This window comes from Rhinatrema bivittatum, chromosome 4, assembly GCF_901001135.1.
Source record: "Rhinatrema bivittatum chromosome 4, aRhiBiv1.1, whole genome shotgun sequence".
In the NCBI taxonomy this organism is placed as follows: Eukaryota; Metazoa; Chordata; class Amphibia; order Gymnophiona; family Rhinatrematidae; genus Rhinatrema; species Rhinatrema bivittatum.
Window position 1 is genome coordinate 213,324,711 of NC_042618.1, and position 18,729 is coordinate 213,343,439.

Here is an 18,729-nt window from a genome sequence, read left to right on the forward strand (position 1 = left end):
TTTATGTTTAAGTATTATTATTAAGTTTCACATATATTCACCTCACTTTTTAACCATGGTAATTGTTAGCCTTCCTTCCGCCTTTTCTAATACATGGAATATATCTGATCTGGGCTTCTATTTTTAAACAATGTCCATGCCTGATGTAAACTCTTAACCTTTGCAGCTGCTCCTTTCAGTATTTTCCTAATCATTTATCTCATTTTATCATAGTTACTTTTTTGAAAGTTAAACGCTGTTGCAGTGGATTTCTTTAGTGTTCTCACTCCACTTGGTAAGTCAAATTTGTTCATGTTGTGATCACTATTGCCAAGTGGCTCCAAACCTATTACTTCTTGCATCAAATCCTGTGTTCCACTAAGGACTAGGTCTAAAATAGTTTCCCCTCTTGTTGGTTCTTGTACCAGCCACTCCATGAAGAAGTCATTTATTTCATCTAGGAAATTTACCTCTCTAGTATGTCCTGATGTGACATTCACCCAGTCAATGTTGGGGTAATTGAAATCGCCCATTATCACAGTGCTGCTGATTTTGTTAGCTTCTCTAATTTGTTTAAGCATTTCATTGTCTCTCTGTTCATTCTGGCTAAATGGATAATACACTCCCACTGCTATTTTATTCCCATTTTCACCTTGAATTCTATCTTTATAGATTCAACATTGCATTTTGTTTCCTGCAGAACTTTTATCCTGTTTGACTCAATGCCCTCTTTAATATATAGTGTCACCCCGCCACTAATTTGATGCATCTTATCATTGTGATATAATTTGTAGCCTGGCATCTGTGTCCCATTGGTTATCCTCCTTCCACAGGTTTCTGAGATGCCAATTATATTTACCTCTTCATCCAGTGCAACTCTCCCATCTTATTTTTTAGACTTCTAGCATTTGTATACAGACATTTCAAAGTATGTTTGCTTGTTTTGTTTTTTTTTTATCAACCTGTTTATCAATTGGCAGGAGTAATTTGGAATCTTTCTGCTCTTTACTTAGAGGCACTTTGTCCATTTTAATATTTATTGCAACTTCTCTATTGGGATGGCCTAATTTCCCTGTTCTCTTTGTATCCTTCAAAGATACATCATTCTGAATTATGCGTTCCTGAGCGACTGTTGGCTTTCCCCCATCATCTTGTTTAAAAGCTGCTCCATTTCCTTTTTAAAGATTAGTGCCAGCAGTCTGGCTCCACTCTGTTTAAGGTGGAGCCCATCCATTCGGAAAAGGTCCCCCTTCCCCAAAATGGTGCTCAGTTCCTAACAAACCTTAAACCCTGCTATGCTGGTCACGCACAGTACCCTATTTCTTGTATAGCTGGGATTTTTGAAGAGAAAATTCAATTATATGCTCATAATTTTCTCCCCTGCCCCAAACACACCCTTAAGTGGTTATGTGTGGCTGCTCTGCCTGAGACAATCTTCAGACAGAAGGATCCTATTCTTTAAAATGGGAAGTGAGGAGGAGGCTGGGAACTATAGGCTGGTTAGTCTGAACTCTGTAGTGGGCAAATTAATGGAATCGCTGCTAAAACAGAGGATGGTGCAGTTTCTGGAATCCAATGGATTGCAAGATCCGAGGCAGCTTAGTTTTACTGAAGTTAGATCTTATCAGATTAATCTGATCAATGTATTTGATTGGGTGACCAGAGAGTTGGAGAGCGTTAGATGTAGTGTACTTGGATTTCAGTAAAGCTTTTGGCATGGCTCTAAACAGGAGACTTATAAATAAATTAACACTTTTAGTATAAACTTAGCGTGAGTGCCGAGGATAGAAACTAACTGACTGGAAGGAGACGAAGGGTAGTGGTAAATTGAGTTTATTCTGAGGACGCTTCAGAGATTAGTCCTGGGACCGGTTCTTTTCGATATTTCTGTGAGCAACATTGTGGAAGGTTTGTCTTTTTGCCAGCAACGACAAAATCTGCAATGGGGTAGACAGCCAGGAAGGTATGGAAAACATGAGGCGGGATCTAGCAAAGCTTGAGGAATGGTCTAGAGACTGTCAGTTAAGATTTAATCCTTAAAAAATGCAGAGAAATACATTTAGGCTGCAAAAACCCAAGGGACAGGGAAACTATTGGAGGCAACATTTTTCTAAGCATAAAAGAAGAGCAGGATCTGGAGGTGACTGAATCTGATGATCTTAAGGTGGATGAAATGACAGCAAAAGAAGAAAGATGCTTGGTTGCATACAGAAAGGAATGGTCAGCAGGAAAAAGGAGGTGATATTGCCCCTGTATAGGTCCCTGGTGAGACCTCATTTGGAATACTATGTACAATTTTGGAGACCGCACCTTTAAAAAGATATAAACCAGTTGCAGTTGGTCTATAGGGTCACTACTAAAATGATCAGTGGTCTTACTTCTAATGCATATCGGGATAGACTTAAAGATCTAAAAGTGTACACCCCAGAAGAAAGGCAAGATAAGGGAGAGAGATAATAGAGATACTTAAATATCTCAAAGGTTTCCATGCACAGGAGGGCAAGCCTCTTCCAATGGAAAGGAGGCTCTAGAATGAGGGATCATGGGATGAGGGTGAAAGGGGTTAGACTCCGGGAGTAATTTTAGGAAATATTTCTTTACAGAGAGAGTGGTGGATGCATGCAATAGCCTCCCAATGGAGATGGTAGAAGCAAAAATGGTATTTGAATTCAGGAAAGCATGGGATAAATACAGGAGATCTCTGAAGGAGTGATGGGAATTGTAAGGGCTAGATAAATTTGATGGATGGGCAGACTGGATGAGTCATATAGTCTTTTTCTGCCGCTGTGTTTCTACGATCTCTGTGCTAACTCTGCTATTAGGGCCTAGATCTCTTTGAAAATTGTCCTCCTCAGGAATTATGTTCCCTTCTTCTCAGGTTTCCAAGTATTCTTGGATCGAGGACATTCGGAAATCTATATTTGTCCAGCTAACGTCTGAAGTTAACTGGACAAAACCCCATGTTTGAATATTTCCCACATTTCACCATTTAAATTTTGTCTGCGTAAGTCATTACCTGCATAAAATTTAGCTGGATTAAAAGAGGTGGTGTCTGGGGTGTTCCGGGGCATGGCTAAAATATATCCTGCTAACTCTGCTCAGAAAAATTAAGGTCCTAAAGTTAGCTGGATAGCTAAAAAAAAACAAAACATTAAAACAAAACAAAAAAAAAAGTTAGCTGCCGAGCAAGGGCAGAATTTTCCCTCCCTGCTCCCATTTTTTTAAAAAGATAGTGTGGGCTAAGCAGCCTCCTCACACCCTCCAAAATCTTAAAAAAATTGAAGAGGTTCAGTGGTGCTGATTTCCCCCCCCCCCAATCTCCTACCTTAAAAAAAAAATTTGTGAGCACAAATCTCTCCACCTCCAAACCCTCAAAAGTGTCCCCAGTGCAGCGTGGGAGGAGGCGAGCCCGTTCCTTTCTTCTGCTCCGCTGAATACCAAGTGTCGGTACAGCGGTCCGGCATCAGCACTTAAGTTTTAATTTGTTCAGTTTACTCGGGGGTTTAAAGACCTATTCAAAACTCAGTACTGAATGGGGATTGGCTGCTTCCCTGTCTGTGACTGCTGAACAGAGACTGATCTTTTTACTGATAAGGGGTTATAGTGGGTTAGGATTAGGGTACAATTTTTTAAGATATTGGAGGTGAAAAATCAGTTGTACACTAGTTTTATTTTTCTATATTCTATAAGCTAGTGATGAGTTTTCCAGATAAATTTAATGGAACATTTATCCAGATGTGTTCACCTAAATACTCAGCTAAAGTTATCTGGATAACTTCTCACGTACCATCTTACTCAATATTGACCACTCAGGTGAAAAGGCAGGGTTTTTTTTCCCCATTTCAGTGTCCCTATTAAGTGGTAATGTTGAGTAGAGCTTGCTCTTGCAAGGTGTCCACATGTACCTTGTAGTTAGTTTTCAAAGGTAGATCTGGCCAGTTTCTGTTTGAATATCACCTAGAAGGGTCACATGTAGAAAGAAGTGCACCTTCTATTTCTGTGCATGGCTAAACAATGCGCACAGTTGTGAAAATAAAAGGTCCAGATTCAGAGGTATTTAGCTGAATAACTTGTGTGTTATCCGGCTAAATGAATATTTGAGTACTTATCCAGCTAAAGGTTAGTCGGATAAAGTGGGGGATTTTTGGGGAGGAGTTTCTTTACTCGGATAAGTTATCCAGCTAACTCCGATATGCAGACTTAGTCAGATAACTTACCCGGTTAAGTCTGGTGAGGCCAAAGAGCTGACCTAAAGTTAACTGGATAAAGTTATCCAGCTAACTTTAAGATAGCTGGCTATATTCAGTAGTGTAGTTGCACAATTCAATTTACCTCCATTGTTAGCCAGATAAATTTATCCAGCTAACTTTGCAATCTGGATTGTGTCTAAATATGGACCTCCAAATTTCTGTACATTGCTTTCCTTCCCCAACCTAAGCAACCCCCCTTCTCCCCAGAATGTCTCTTTTTAGGTCTATCTAAAAGTATGCACACTATGAAAACACACACTCTGCTCTATTGGGGACTATTTTCATCCAGGGCAATCTATTTACCTGAGTAAATCCCTTTTGAAATTGTCCTCTAAGCAAGTGGCATAACCAGGTCTGATTTTTTTTTTTTTTTTTCCTGGTAGGGCCCAAGGTTAACCTGGGTGGGCCCAGGGACCTAGGACAGAAACTTGAGGAGATTCCCAACCCTGAGTCCACCCCATTGGGTCCTCTGGTTCAGGCAGGCCCACTGATCCCTGGGGTAGGCCTGAGTCCAAAGTGGACAGGCCATGATAGACCCAGGCCCACCTCCCTGCTCTAGGCTTCTCTTGTACTTCTGATTGTCCCCCATGAAGGGGCTTTGCATACAGACACATGGAAAGGGTCTATTGGTAAACAAATTATAATTTAAAGGTACCCTCGTTCTTTCTTTTCCTCCTGGAGTGTCACTGATGATGAGGGACTGCTCCTGGTATTCTGCTAACTTTAGACTCAAGCAAAGGGATTCTTGCCAAACAATTTGGTCTGTGTACCGTAGGTGGGTGCCGGTGCCATTGGCTGTGAGCTGCTGAAGAACTTTGCAATGATTGGCCTTGGAGCTGGCAAGGGTGGGAGCATCATTGTGACAGACATGGATTCCATCGAGAGGTCAAACCTAAATCGCCAGTTCCTCTTCCGAGCCAGCGATGTATCTGTAAGTGAAGTCTGGTGCGTCCTGAACCCCCTCAGGATTACTTCTAACAATGTTTGGTTGTCCGTGCACTCATCACACTGTTTCGGTTATGTGCTGGTTCTCTTGCTATCACATGAATGTTGCTCCTTATGAGAGTGTACCCTTAAGCCCTTCCACTTTATTTTGATTCTCATATGGGACTCTTACTAGGGTGCCTTTCACTGATGGGAAACAGTACAGTTATGTGATAAGTAATGAATTTAGAGAAGATGCACAAATCAGAGCAGATCTTAAGATTCAGGATAGGTTCTAATGTTCTCTAGTGTTTGGTGTTTTCTTGTAAAATTCTAATAAAGAAAGAATTAAAAAAAAAAAAAAGATTCAGGATAGAATCGTCAGCATAGATTTTTAGCTTGTGTAAGGGAATCCTATTGCATGGAATGGGAAGAAAGCCTATCCTCAAGAAATAGCTTGCTTAGTGAAGGGGACACAAAGGAGAACATGCAATTTTGAGTGAACCGATCGAGGAAGCCTGTAACAGAGATGAGAAGAAAGATATGAGACCATGACCACATTTGTATGTAAATATTAAATGTTTGAACATGGTTTAGACCTTGACAGGGAGCCAATGAAGACAGAGGAGCAGAGAAATGTCAGGCGCGTCTGAGTTATACAAACTTTCTCACTGTAGAGCAGCTCAACTTGATTGACAGGTTCCACCAGGCCCCACTGCATCACTCAGTGAAAGTTAGGTCAGATCCTGACTAGGAGTAATACGTGAGAGGCAACAGATTTGTAAGAGTCTAAGGGGAAGAGCAGAGAGAAGGCTGCTGCAGTAATCTAGTGCAGTGTTTCCCAACCAGTGTGCTTTCAGACCTGATAAGGTGTGCCATGGAAAAGTCACCACTGTCTGATACCCAGATCCAGGACAGCATCTGGGCTCTGCTCTTAGCACCTCATAGAAACAAGAGACACCAGAAATGACTCTTAAACATGGGGGAGCTTCTTTCTGAGAACATGTGTAATCATACATGCTGCTGCTGCTTCCTAGCTATAGCATGAGCCCAGGAATGTGGTAATTAGGGAGCAGCAGGCAGGGCATGGATAGCTGGGCCCCACTTTGGGCAGCGCACACACTACACAGATCACCACCTCGTCTGAATCCTTCCAGCCTGTATCCTGTTCCCAGACTGAGTGAGACACGAAGATCAGCAACAGAGTGGACACGCCGGAAGGAGTGGAGAGAATGAGACAGGATCTAAGGAAACTGGAAGAGTGGTCGAAGATATGGCAGCTCAGATTCAATGCCAAGAAGTGCAAAGTCATGCATATGGGGAGTGGAAATCCGAATGAACTGTATTCGATGGGGGGGGGAAAGGCTGATGTGCACAGAGCAAGAGAGAGACCTTGGGGTGATAGTGTCTAATGATATGAAGTCTGCGAAACAATGCGACAAGGCGATAGCAAAAGCCAGAAGAATGCTGGGCTGCATAGAGAGAGGAATATCGAGTAAGAAAAGGGAAGTGATTATTCCCTTGTACAGGTCCTTGGTGAGGCCTCACCTGGAGTACTGTGTTCAGTTCTGGAGACCATATCTACAAAAAGACAAAGACAAGATGGAAGCGGTACAGAGAAGGGTGACCAGGAAGGTGGAGGATCTTCATCGCATGACGTACGAGGAGAGATTGAAGAATCTAAATATGTACACCCTGGAGGAAAGGAGGAGCAGAGGTGATATGTTTCAGACTTTCAGATACTTGAAAGGTTTTAATGATCCAAAAACAACGACAAACTTTTTCCGTAGGAAAAAAATCAGCAGAACCAGGGGTCACGATTTGAAGCTCCAGGGAGGAAGATTCAGAACCAATGTCAGGAAGTATTTCTTCACGGAGAGGGTGGTGGACGCCTGGAATGCCCTTCCGGAGGATGTGGTGAAGACCAGAACTGTGAAGGACTTCAAAGGGGCGTGGGATAAACACTGTGGATCCATAAAGTCAAGAGGCTGCCAATGAAGAGTGGGTGACTCGCCAGAATGACGGCTACTGCCTGGAGTCAATACCCTTATTCAATAAACATACACATGCTTACTGTCACTCCAACATCGCTCTAAGCTTCAACAGCAAGAGGAAATGTGGAAAAATGGATTTACACTCACAAAGAGGGGAGTAGCTGGCTTGTTACGGCGGTTACTACCCCAAACCAAATAAGCCTGATGCTTCACCTTCAATGCATATCCAGCATAGCTCTCTGCTTCAACGGCAGGGGAGAAGAAAAACTGATACTTCACACATCCAGCAGAGCTCTCTGCTTCAACGGCAGGGGAGAAGAAAAAACAACCAACAAGGGCTGAATAACACAGTCTGGGTAAAACAAATAAGCATGGGTGTAGCTTGCTTATTGCGGTGGTTACTACCCCTAACTAATCAAGCTAGATATTTCACTTGGATGCAGCTCCATCACTGCTCTCTACATTAAAGGTGGGGGTGGAAGGGAAATAGAACCAAGAGCTAAGAGAAACAGATAAGTATGAGAAAAAAGAAGTGTGAAGCTTGCTGGGCAGACTGGATGGGCCGTTTGGTCTTCTTCTGCCGTCATTTCTATGTTTCTATGTTTCTATTTGAGCAGGCACTAAGCACCAGATGCGACTTATTCTGAGTGTTGGGAGCAGCAGCAGTGCAGGAACTCTGGCAGCTACATGTGGCAGCCAAGGTAACTAAGCTGGCTGCTCGTCCCATATTGACTTCTCTCTTCTCCTGCACTTTTATGCAGAGGGAGGTCTGGTCTGTTTTGGCAGGTTCATGTGTATCTTTTCTTCCTCTCTCCCGTTGTTTTAAAATTTGGAAGAGAGGCTGGGGGTGGGGGCTTTCAGTGCTTCCCTTTTACTTCTGAGTCTTCATGTCTACACTGCCGCCTCCATAGAAGTTGGTGTGCTACACAACATTTTTGTTAATGTAGGTGTGCCTTCAGCTTGAAAAGGCGCACCAATCTAGTCAGGAGAAAAAGACAAATGTTAAAGTTAGATGCAAAATATTAAGTAATAACAGATGGTAAAGCAGAAAGGAGAGAGTGTGAAGAGAGATGATCAGTTATGACACCAAGATTTTTCACAGAATCTGAGATAGTGAAAGGGATAGAGTCAAGAGGACATTAGGGGAAGATAGGAAATCATGGAAGAAGTTGGAAAATCCTGGTTTTGGGTTTCTGGATAGAGCAAGCATTAGATAGAGAGCTTCCAGGCAGATACGAGGCAGGATAAGAATTGGACAGAGACTACTGGAGAAGCTGTGGGGTAAATTTTCAAAGGGGTACGCGCATACCCCCCGAAAACCTACCCCAAACCCCCTCTACGCGCGCCGAGCCTATTTTGCATAGGCTCGGTGGCGCGCGCAAGCCCCGGGACGCGCGTAAGCCCCGGGGCTTTCAAAAAGGGGCGGTCGGGGGCATGGCCAGGGGGCACGGTTAGGGGTCGGGGGGGGTGTCGGGGGCGTGTGGGCGGTCCGGGGGCATGGCCAAGTGCCCTGACACAGCGGCCTGTGTCTGGGCCTGGCGCGCGTAAGTTACTACTGCCCGGAGGCAGTAGTAACTTCTCCGATAAAGGTATGGGGGGGGGGGTCTAGATAGGGCCGGGGGTGGGTTAGGTAGGGGAAGGGAAGGGAAGGTGCGGGGGGTAGAAAGAAAGTTCCCTCCGAGGCCGCTCTGATTTCGGAGCAGCCTCGGAGGGAACAGGCAGCGCGTGCAGGGCTCGGCGCGCGCAAGATGCACAAATGTGCACCCCCTTGCGCGCGCTGACCCTGGATTTTATAAGATACGTGCGTAGCCGCGGGTATCTTATAAAATCCAGTGTACTTTTGTTCGCGCCTGGTGCGCGAACAAAAGTACGCGCATGCGTATGTTTTTAAAATCTACCTCTTTGTGTATCAGTCTAAGAATGATATGAGGAAATGAGAATACCTGCAGGGAGTGAGAATGTAGAAAACACATAGCATGGGAGGGCTGAAGAACAGATCCTAGTGGTAATCAACCAAGAAAGAGTATGGGTGTTATTGAGAAGGGCAGGGCTAGATTAAGGATTTCTGGGCTCTTGGAGCAGAAAAATCAGAGGTTTATCCCTCTCCATAGAGAAAAATAGTTGTCTTCCTCTAAGGCTAGAGAGATGTTTTACTTCATCTTACATAAGCTGGTATTCTGAGTACCACCTTCTCCATTCATCTCCCTCTCATCCTCTGCATATACACCTTCACTCCCCTACATGGCATGCCATCACATCATTCTCGCCTCCCTTTTCAAATCCACTTCCACAGCATCCACACCCGCCCCCAACCACTGCTATAACATCTTCACTTCATCTCCCTATCTTCCTGCCATCAACACATTTACTTCATGTAATCCTCTCCCTTCTGGTGATGCCTTTCTATTTCTCTTTTCACCTTCCTCAGTTCCTGTTCAGGCATTGTGTCCAAGCTGCACTCTCTAACCACTTGACGTGTGTGTGTCTTTGCATGCTGACTGTCCTTGATGTGCCCAGACTTCTGACTTAAGAGGGAATCCCACAGGGGAGGAAGAGGTAGGGCACCTTGGGGACAGTGACTGTATACAGACATCATGTCTCTGTGGTTACCGAAGGCTGCTTGAGCATGCTGTCAGACGAGATGATGGGGCAGGTGCAGGGTAGGAGCCTCTATGCTGGGAAGGGCTTGGGGAGGAGGCCAGCATGGGTAAGAGAAGGTGTGACGCACTGGAAAGAGGTGGAGTGGGGGAAACAGATTTAGCTGCCTGTCAGGGGCAGTTCTATAATTCTAGGCAGAGTGAGAGGGCCACCTGAGGCAGCAAAATTTTGGGGAGGCAGCAAGTGCCCTTCAGAACAGCTCTACAGTTGGCTGCCTCACTTTGTATCCATAAGCCAGCAGTAGGAGTTCAATGGCAAGGCTGCAGAGTTCTTGCATCACCCCGGCCGGAAGAAGACTGTACAATGGTACTGGACGATTACTTATCGATGGGGTTCTCACACTTTGCCAGCGGGAAGAAGATGACCCAGTGTGAGGGGGTGTGAAGGAAGAGTTAGAGGGGGATGAGTAAAAAAGGAAGAAATGTAATGGAGAGTGAGTGAGTGCGGAGGAAGGAGGTTTGAGGGAAAGAGGACAGAAAGGGAAAGAAGAGGGGAGCAAGGGGAAAGGTTTGGGAAGTAGAGAGGGGGCAGGTCTGCATAGGGGGGTGGGTGTGAGTGGGAGACAGTGCAAGGTTGATGGAAGCATTTGGGGAACTAGGGGGCCATCTAGAATGCCACAGTTTTGAGGACCATGCAGCAGCGGTAGGACCATGGTGATTGTTCCTCTTTGTTCTTCCCGCCCACGTGGGACCAGAAGAGAAAGTTGTGTTGCGTGGGCCTACATGAGTGGGAAAGAGGTGGTTCAATCACTGTAGCCAGAAGAAGCAGGAACAGCATCAGCTCATTTTACTGAAGAAAAAAAAAAAAAAGGAGCAAGGCGCAGCATTGGCCTGCATTCTGGAAGGAAAGAGGAGTCCCGTCAGTCACATGAGCTGTGTTCCAGAAGGAGAGAAGAAGGGAGTATGTGAGCGTGTGTGTGAATGAGAAGAGGGAGTGTGAGCATGTTCTCTCATGAATACACATTTTCAAAATGTATCTTCAGCCTCCACCGCCTCCCACTAATTCATAACAAGCTCAGGTTGACTGAAAATCAAAGTTCCCAGGTATGGCAAGTGGGGAATTTTTTTATCCTTATTAGTTTTCATTATTGGGAGTTTGATGTCTGCTATTTTGAAATAAAATATTGTTTGGGAAATTTTAAAAAATATTTCTATGAATTTATAATTATTCAATGTTTTATTCATAGGATGTTTTTGAAATATTTTTTTTAGTGTGGTTTTACTATTATAATTGTTCCATATTTCTTGATTTTATATGTTTTTTGAGGACTGGCGATGTTTGTTTCTCCCTCTTTGCATTGCATACAGAATCTGACTTGTTGAGGTTTCCAGTTCAGTGTTTGTATGTTTTTGTTTATGCTTTATAGTCTCTTTATTCTGTATTTGGTGAGAATCTGTCTGTATTCTGCATGTGTGACCAAGGTGAGGTATTTTAGCATGGCTTGTTCTGCTGTCTTAATAGGAGGTGTACTTGTGTTTTAGGGCCTGGTATAATATTTGCAGTGTTGTCTTTTCATAGGTTAGGGATGTTACTGTGTGAGTAGTGGCAGTTCATGCTGTTTTGGTATGGGAGGTTTATTGTGTTGTAACTGTAATTCATTTTACTCCTAGCTTTTTGAGGGTGAAGCCCACACCCAACGTGGTCTAATGCAATATGAATTCCAATGTCTTTTTTGCAAGGTTTTCTGGTTGGCAGTGCATGTAATTATAATTTACATATTGTAAGTGATATTTTTATCTCAAAAGACTGTACTTTGAATGTCCTTTTTATGTAAAATATCTCTTTTTGGAGAATAAGAAATGATTAGTTTTTAATTGTGTACAGAGACGATCAGGGCAGGGGGGAGGAGGGGGCACAAGGCTGTAAGGTTTGCCTAGGGCAGCGCTTCTCAACCGGTGTGTCGCGACACACTAGTGTGTTGCCAAACACCGGCAGGTGTGTCGGGTCTCCCGATGTCCCACTACCCCATTCTACTTTCCTTTTGCCTTTTTCCAGCCCTTGCAGGCCAATTGGAAGCCTCCTTTCTTCCTACCCCCAGTGCCCAATGGGAAGCCTCCTTCATTCAGCCTGTCCCTGTGCAGGCCAATTGGAAGCCTCCTCCCTACCAGTGGGAATAAGAAGAAGGGAGGAAGCCTTTGGCCGGTGAGGCAGGCATCAGAATGCCTGGGGGTAGGGTGGGAGGAATAGAAGTTTTTGAACTCCGTCGAAGCAAGGCCGCACGGTGAAGAGGAAACCCGACCCCCGACAAAGCAAAGCCGCCATGGGAGCCCATTCCCATGGCGTCAAAGAGGAAACCCGACCCCGACCAAGCAAGGCTGCCACAGGCCGTGGCGACGAAGAGGAAACCTGACCCTGACCGAGGCCACCACGGGAGCCCATTCCCGTGGTGGCGAAAAAAGAAGGCCTGTCGGAGTAAAGCCGCAGCGGAACTGGAGACATCCCTGCAGTGAAGGAAGAAGTTTTTGGTGAGAGCTGGTGCATCTGTGTGTGAATGAGTGCCTGGCTGAGAGCTGGTGTGTGAGGGTGTGAATAGATGCCTGGGTGAAAGCTGGTGTGCGGGGGTGTGAATGGATGCCTGGGTGAGAGCTGGTTGGGGGGGGGGTGTGAATGGATGCCTGGGTGAGAGCTGGTGTGGGGGGGGGTGTGAATGGATGCCTGGGTGAGAGCTTGTGTGTGGGGGTGTGAATGGAAGCCTGGGTGAGAGCTTGGGTGTGGGGGTGTGAATGGGTGCTTGGCTGAGAGCTTGTATCTGTGGGTGTGAATGGGTGCTTGGGTGAGAACTTGTGGGTGTGAATGGGTGCTTGGGTGAGAGCTTGTGTCTGTGGGTATGAATGGATGCCTGGGTGAGAACTTGTGGGTGTGAATGGATGCATGGGTGAGAGCTTGTGTCTGTGGATGTGAATGAAAGCCTGGGTAAGAGCTGGTGTGAATGGGTGCGAGAGCATTTGTGTGTGATTGAGAGCTTGTATATAAGAGACCATGAGTGTGATTAAGAGAGACACTGGTCAGGGTGGTGATATGTTTCTGTGTGAGAGAGAGAGACTGGTCAGGAAGATGACTGGTGTGAGAGAGAGACCGAGACTGGTCGTGAGGTCTAATTGGGGGGGTGGGGGTGACTGGTTGTGGGCGCTAAGGAAGAGGACTGTGAGGACAGAGCTTCAGCAGCCCTTGCTGCTTCTGGTGAGTGCTATTGGCCTGGAAGGGAAAGGAGTAGGAGAGTTGCTGGAGAGGTTAAGTAAAGGTGGCTTTTTAAGGTTATTTTTCTTGATTGACTGACATTTAAATTATTGGGTATTATGCGATGTCTGCTGTTTTGAAATATTTATTGATATTTGTACATGTTTTAACAATTTTTATGAGTTTTTAATTGTTGGATATTATTCTGTTCAGCAGCTGTTTTGTAACATTTTTAGTATAGCTTTACAATTATTTCTGTGTGGGGCTGTATAGCAGCTTGGCTTATTCTGTTTTCCCAATAGGAAATGTATTAGTGTTTAGGGCCTGGTTTAATAGTTGTGTTTATTAGATAGGGTTGTTGCTGTTGAGTGTGTTCCATAAAGCAGGTGTAACTTTGTGTGGGTTAGTTTGTGTGCATTATTGCAAATCCTGAGAGTCTGTTAGGTGCTATATCTCTCTTTCCATTTCTCCAGGTTCGCACTGCATGCAGAGTGGCTTTTTTGGTTTTCCATTCCAGTTTCTGTCTCCATATTTATAATTTGTGGTTTTTCTGTACTTGGTGAAGGGTGTGTGATCGAGGTGAGGTATTTAACTAGCATGTAGGCATTTGTATCAATCGTATTTGTTGTGTTTTCTCAATAGGATATGTATTAGTGGTAAATCACTATCTTTTCATAAGGAAGGCTATTTTGCCTGGTAGTAAAAGGAGTTTGTTTTGCTTTTACTGGGATATCAGAACCAGAATATCTTTTTTTTGCATGGTGAGTTTTATGGGTAATGCCCTAGTTCTGCTCTGCATCCATTGTTGGGGGTCAAGGGGGTTCCCGTGGATGCAGAATGTATGTTTACATATAGCCCCATGACTGTCACATGTTCAGCGTGTCACGCATGTGAGAACCATCTGTCGGGTGTGTCCCGGCCAAAAAAAGGTTGAGAACCACTAGCCTAGGGTACTTAATATACTTGCACTGGTGTTTGCCACACACAGACTCCCACCATTCACCCACTTTCCAGATCCCTAGGAGCAGATGCTGAAGAAGGGTGGGCAGCAGGTGGTGTAGGGTTCCTGGGAATTTGGCAGGATTGCCAGCTTCCTAGAAAAATTATCTCTGATATTTTATTTGCCTCTCCCTTTGGGAGCCCTGACCCTGCCCTCTGTCCTTTCCCAGCCTTTCAAATCACCGAAAGGGCCAGAGTCTAAGGTTGTCCGTCCCCGTCCCCCCCCCCCTTGGTGATTGGCCCTCTTGGTAATTTGACCTGCACCGCAGCTTGAGGGGGAACCATCTCATCCCTCACCTCATTCAGCAGATTGCCTTGAGCCGCCTCTGCTGCCATGTGAAGTGAACTGATGGTCTCTGCCCTGTTTCAGGTGCCTTAAAGAAGTGTTCACATCGTAGACACCATGTCCCCAAAATACATTCTTTTGCTTTTCTCAGGAGCAGCAGTGACTGTGCTTAAAAAAGAGCAGCAGCACATTCCCTGAGAGAGAGGAGTCAGTAATTCCTGAAGTTTATCCCTCTCACCACCAGGTGGCAGCAGAACTCTTGTCCTACAGTAGCAGTGCCTCCTCAAGGGTTCCAGGGAGATATCAATACCCAAGATGTTCTTTTCCTTTCAATTTTTTCAATCAGTAAGGAAACTAAAAGTATTCCAAACAAAAAAAAAAAAATCATAAAAGAGCTAAGGAAGTGATTATCAAAAACGTTTACATGGGTAAACAATTCTACCTACATAAAATCATGTTTTGATTATAGCCCTCCCTTCACTGCAGGTACTTTTACTTGCATAAAAATAGCATGGAGACATATCGGGAAGCTGAAGAACGTGCAGAGATTGCATATTCAGAGCTCCACATGTATTTTGCACCTGTATGTTGGAAGAATTTTCAAAAGGAATCTCTGTGGCGGCTATCATTATTGTCCTTTGTAGCAACAGCCCCAGCAAGATTTTACATATCTGCTTTCTTCCTCTTCTTATTTTATATATTTAAAAATTTTTATATTCTGCCTATTGCAAGCCACAGCCATCCTAGGTGTGTACAATATAACATGAACATCAAATGCATCACAGCCAATAATACATAAAACAATTGCATTAAAACTAATCAAATACAATGCAGATTAAGATACATTGAATGCTTGTCGAAAATACCAAGCTTTTGACTGTTTACGAAATGCTTTGAAATCCCCTATTATAAACCTAACCTTCAAAGGTAATGTGTTCCATAAACTGGGTGCACTTATGGAAAACACGCACTTGTGCATCTCCTAAAGATGTGTATCCCAAACCGAAGGAATCATGAGAAAATGCTTGTCTGAGGGCCTCAAATTTCTGTTGGGACAATAACTCTGCAAAACATTTCATAAGTATTACAGACCCATATCCCCTCAAAACATTAAATGACAATGCTAACACCTGGAACTCAATTTTTTGTGCTACTGGTAGCCAATAAAGCTGCTTTAAAATGGGAGTAATATGATGTATTCCTAGATCTCCTTTCAGTTTTGTCCTAACAGCCTTTATTTCTTGTATTGTTCCAATTTTTGGCATCAAAATGCACATTTTTAAGCATTCTTTTTGCAAGAAAATGCCTCATGTCCTGGTCCTGTCTGTCCATCTGTCTATTTGTTCTAGATTCAGTACTCTGGGCCTTGATGCTCGGAGGCACTGTCATCAAAGATGGGAAAGCTGACCAGAGCCATGGAGCCATCACTCGGAAACAGGTGTTCACATGAGATGGGTGAGCAGGCGCTAGAGAGTCCTGTAATGAGAGAACATGGATGTGGCTTTAACTTGACAAGATGGAGCACCTCTTTGAGTTGAAGTCTGACCCATCGATATCGGCATCTAAGGACTTCTGAGCCACATTGCTGGACACCTCGCCATCGACATCGGCGGGGCCGTTGCTTCCATCAAGTTCGCTGGTGGATGGGGGTGCCGGAGACTGTCCACGGTCTATGTCCTCCAGATCAAGGCTGACAGATTCATAGTCTTTGCACTGGGGAAAGACCGGGCTGAGCATCGTGGGAAGACCAAGAAGCATTGGCATCAGTCCCCATTGATGCACAGTATCGGGCATGAGGCTTTTGCCATGATGCCCCCGAAGTCTGCAACAGTCTCCACTGGTCCTGGTGCTACCCCTCGTGGGTCCAAGGAAGATTTCTCCCAGTCTGTGTTGGCAACAGCAATGTTCGAGGAGGAGCTGGAGCATTGGGTCCAGCTGCAGGGCCACAGTTCCATGGCACCAAGGGAGCCAATACCACCCATTCTTGTACTGCTTCTGGAGAAATTCAATGTGCTCATTGGTACCTTACAAACCCAGCTGGTGTCAGTTCCTCCTACCAACATGGTGGTTGTCACAGGTTCCTCCAAGGAAACGCCACCATGGCTGGCGGGATTGCCAAGTCCTCCCCATCCAGTTCCATCAGTGCCTGTACCTCTAGACGTTGACCGAGTACCTTGGGCCTCATCCCCTGTGACATACAGTGAGGATGAGGGTCCTATGACCCCCTGGAGGGATGATCAGATGGAGTCTTCCTCCGAGGATTCGGATGGTCTCCTGTCAGATCCTTCTCCTCCAGAGGAGTGAAGGAAGTCTCCAACTGAGGACTTAACCTTTGCAGGTTTTGTGAAGTTGATAGCAGAGGCCATCCCACTCCAGCAGTTGATGCAGGAGGATGCCAGGCACAAAATGCTTGAGATCCTTCAGTTCGTGGAGGCTCCTAAGGAGATCGTGGTGGTCGGGGTACATGAAATCCTTTTGGAGTTGCTGCTGAGGATTGGGAACACCCCCTCACAGTGTGTCTTGTCAATAGGAAGGCAGACAGGGTTTGCTTTGTCCAGAAGGCTGGTTTGATAAGCGTCAGTTGCCCAACCAGTCTGTGGTGGTCAAATCTGCCCTCGAGGGCCAAGTGCTCTTGGACCCATTTCTCGGTGCCCCTGCGGAAGGACCACAGAGTAATGGATGCTCTTGGGTGGAAGGCTTTCCAGGGCACCATGCTTATTACCCACATATCTGCCTACCAGCTCTACATGAGCCAATATTCATGGAATATCTGGAAGCAGGTGCAGAAGGTGGCTGAGCAGCTGCCTCAACAGTAGCAAGACACCCTCATGTCGCTGGTGCACAAGGGTTTGATGTGTGGAAAACATGAGGTCCGTGCGGCCTGCAATCTTTTCGAGACAGCATCTCTGCAGTGGGAATTGGCACCCGCAGAATGGCATGGCTGTGGGCCTCGGATCTCCGATTGGAGGTACAGGAATGACTTGCTGACGTGCTTTGAACAGGAGACCATCAAGAGATCAGCCAACAATGCTCCACCAGTGCTCCGGACCTGTCTTCCTCTTCTAGGAGGCCATCGAGGCAGCGGCCAAGGAAGTCCTTCTTTTGCTAAAGAAAGTACTGTCTTCAGTCTCCTTGATCCCGTCCTTAATATCAGAGCTCTCACAGCCTTCCCAGGCAGCAGAGAGCTCCTGAACCCCAGTCAGCAACTCCTGGGGATGGAGTTTTGACTGGGCTGCAGGGAGTATCAGCCAGTCGCCCATACCAGAGGTGATGGCCTCTCCGGTCGGGAGCAGGCTGCGGTTCTTTGCAAACTAGTGACCCAATGTAACCTCAGACCCCAGTGGGTTCTGTCTATCGTCCATCAAGGGTACCAATTAAATCTATTGGGAGTCCTATCAAATTCCCTCCATGTCTGTATTAGGGGCCGGTAGTGCATCAGGAAATACTACTAGTAGAGCTTTCCTCCCTCTTAATAGCCAGAGTGGTTGAGCCTGTTCCACCACGGGAAAGAGGGTGGGATTTTACTCCAGGTACTTCCTAATTCCAAAGAGAACAAGAGGAATTTGAACCATCCTAGACCGGAGGGCCTTGAACAAATTTCTAAAAAAAGAAAAGTTTAAGATGGTTTCCTCCGGTACTTTGATTCCCCTGTTGCAGCAAGGGGACTGGCTATGCTCCCTTGACCTACAGGATGCATACACCCACATCGAGATCTTCCATGGTCACAGGAAGTGTCTCCTGTTTGTAGTGGGGAACAGTGGGGTGTTGCCTTTTGGGTTCGTGTCCATCTATGGGTATTCACAAAATGCCTGGCCATGGTGGTGGCACACCTCTCCAGACTGGGAGTGTATGTTTTTTCCTATCTGGACAATTGGCTGGTCAAGAGCACGTTTCAGGCAGGGGCAGCCAGTTCCATGCACTTGACCATTCGGTTGTTGGTCACTAGGATTCATTCACAACTACCAAAAATCCCATCTCAGTCCGTCACCTCAACTGGACTTCATTAAAGACCTGCTAGACACAGCTCAGGCCAAGGCTTTTCTGCTGCGCCAGAGGGCTGTCACAGTAGTGGCCAATGTGGCAGAAGTTCAACAGAGCCAGTAGGTATCGGCTTGGCACATGTTGAAATTGTTGGGCCACATGGCCACGACTGTTCATGTTACTCCTTTGGCATGATTACACATGCGCAGAGCCCAGTGGACCATAAGGTCTCAGTGGCATTCCCCTGCAACAGAAAGGTGCCTCAGTTCTGTTCCCTGCCCAGGACAGACAGCGAACCAGCCTCAGATGCCCTCACCTGCCATTGGGGCACAGGGCTTCTGTATGCGTATCCTCCGATTCCCTTAGTAGCGAAGACTCTTGAAGCTTCGCGAGGACAGAGGGAATTCTTTGGAATTCTCATAGTCCCTCATTGGCTGAGAAAGCTCTGGTTTCCACTGCTTCGGGAGTTGTCCATCTGGAG

General features: G+C 45.6%; 1 protein-coding gene across 1 annotated transcript in view; it reads left to right on the plus strand.

Moving 5' to 3' along the window:
* UBA7 (ubiquitin like modifier activating enzyme 7) overlaps nucleotides 1-18,729 on the plus strand; it is a 426,723-nt gene that overhangs the window by 91,138 nt on the left and 316,856 nt on the right. Inside the window, exon 13 of the mRNA XM_029599673.1 lies at nucleotides 5,005-5,160. Coding sequence (XP_029455533.1) covers nucleotides 5,005-5,160 — 156 coding nt within the window. The remainder of the gene's footprint in view (nucleotides 1-5,004; nucleotides 5,161-18,729) is intronic.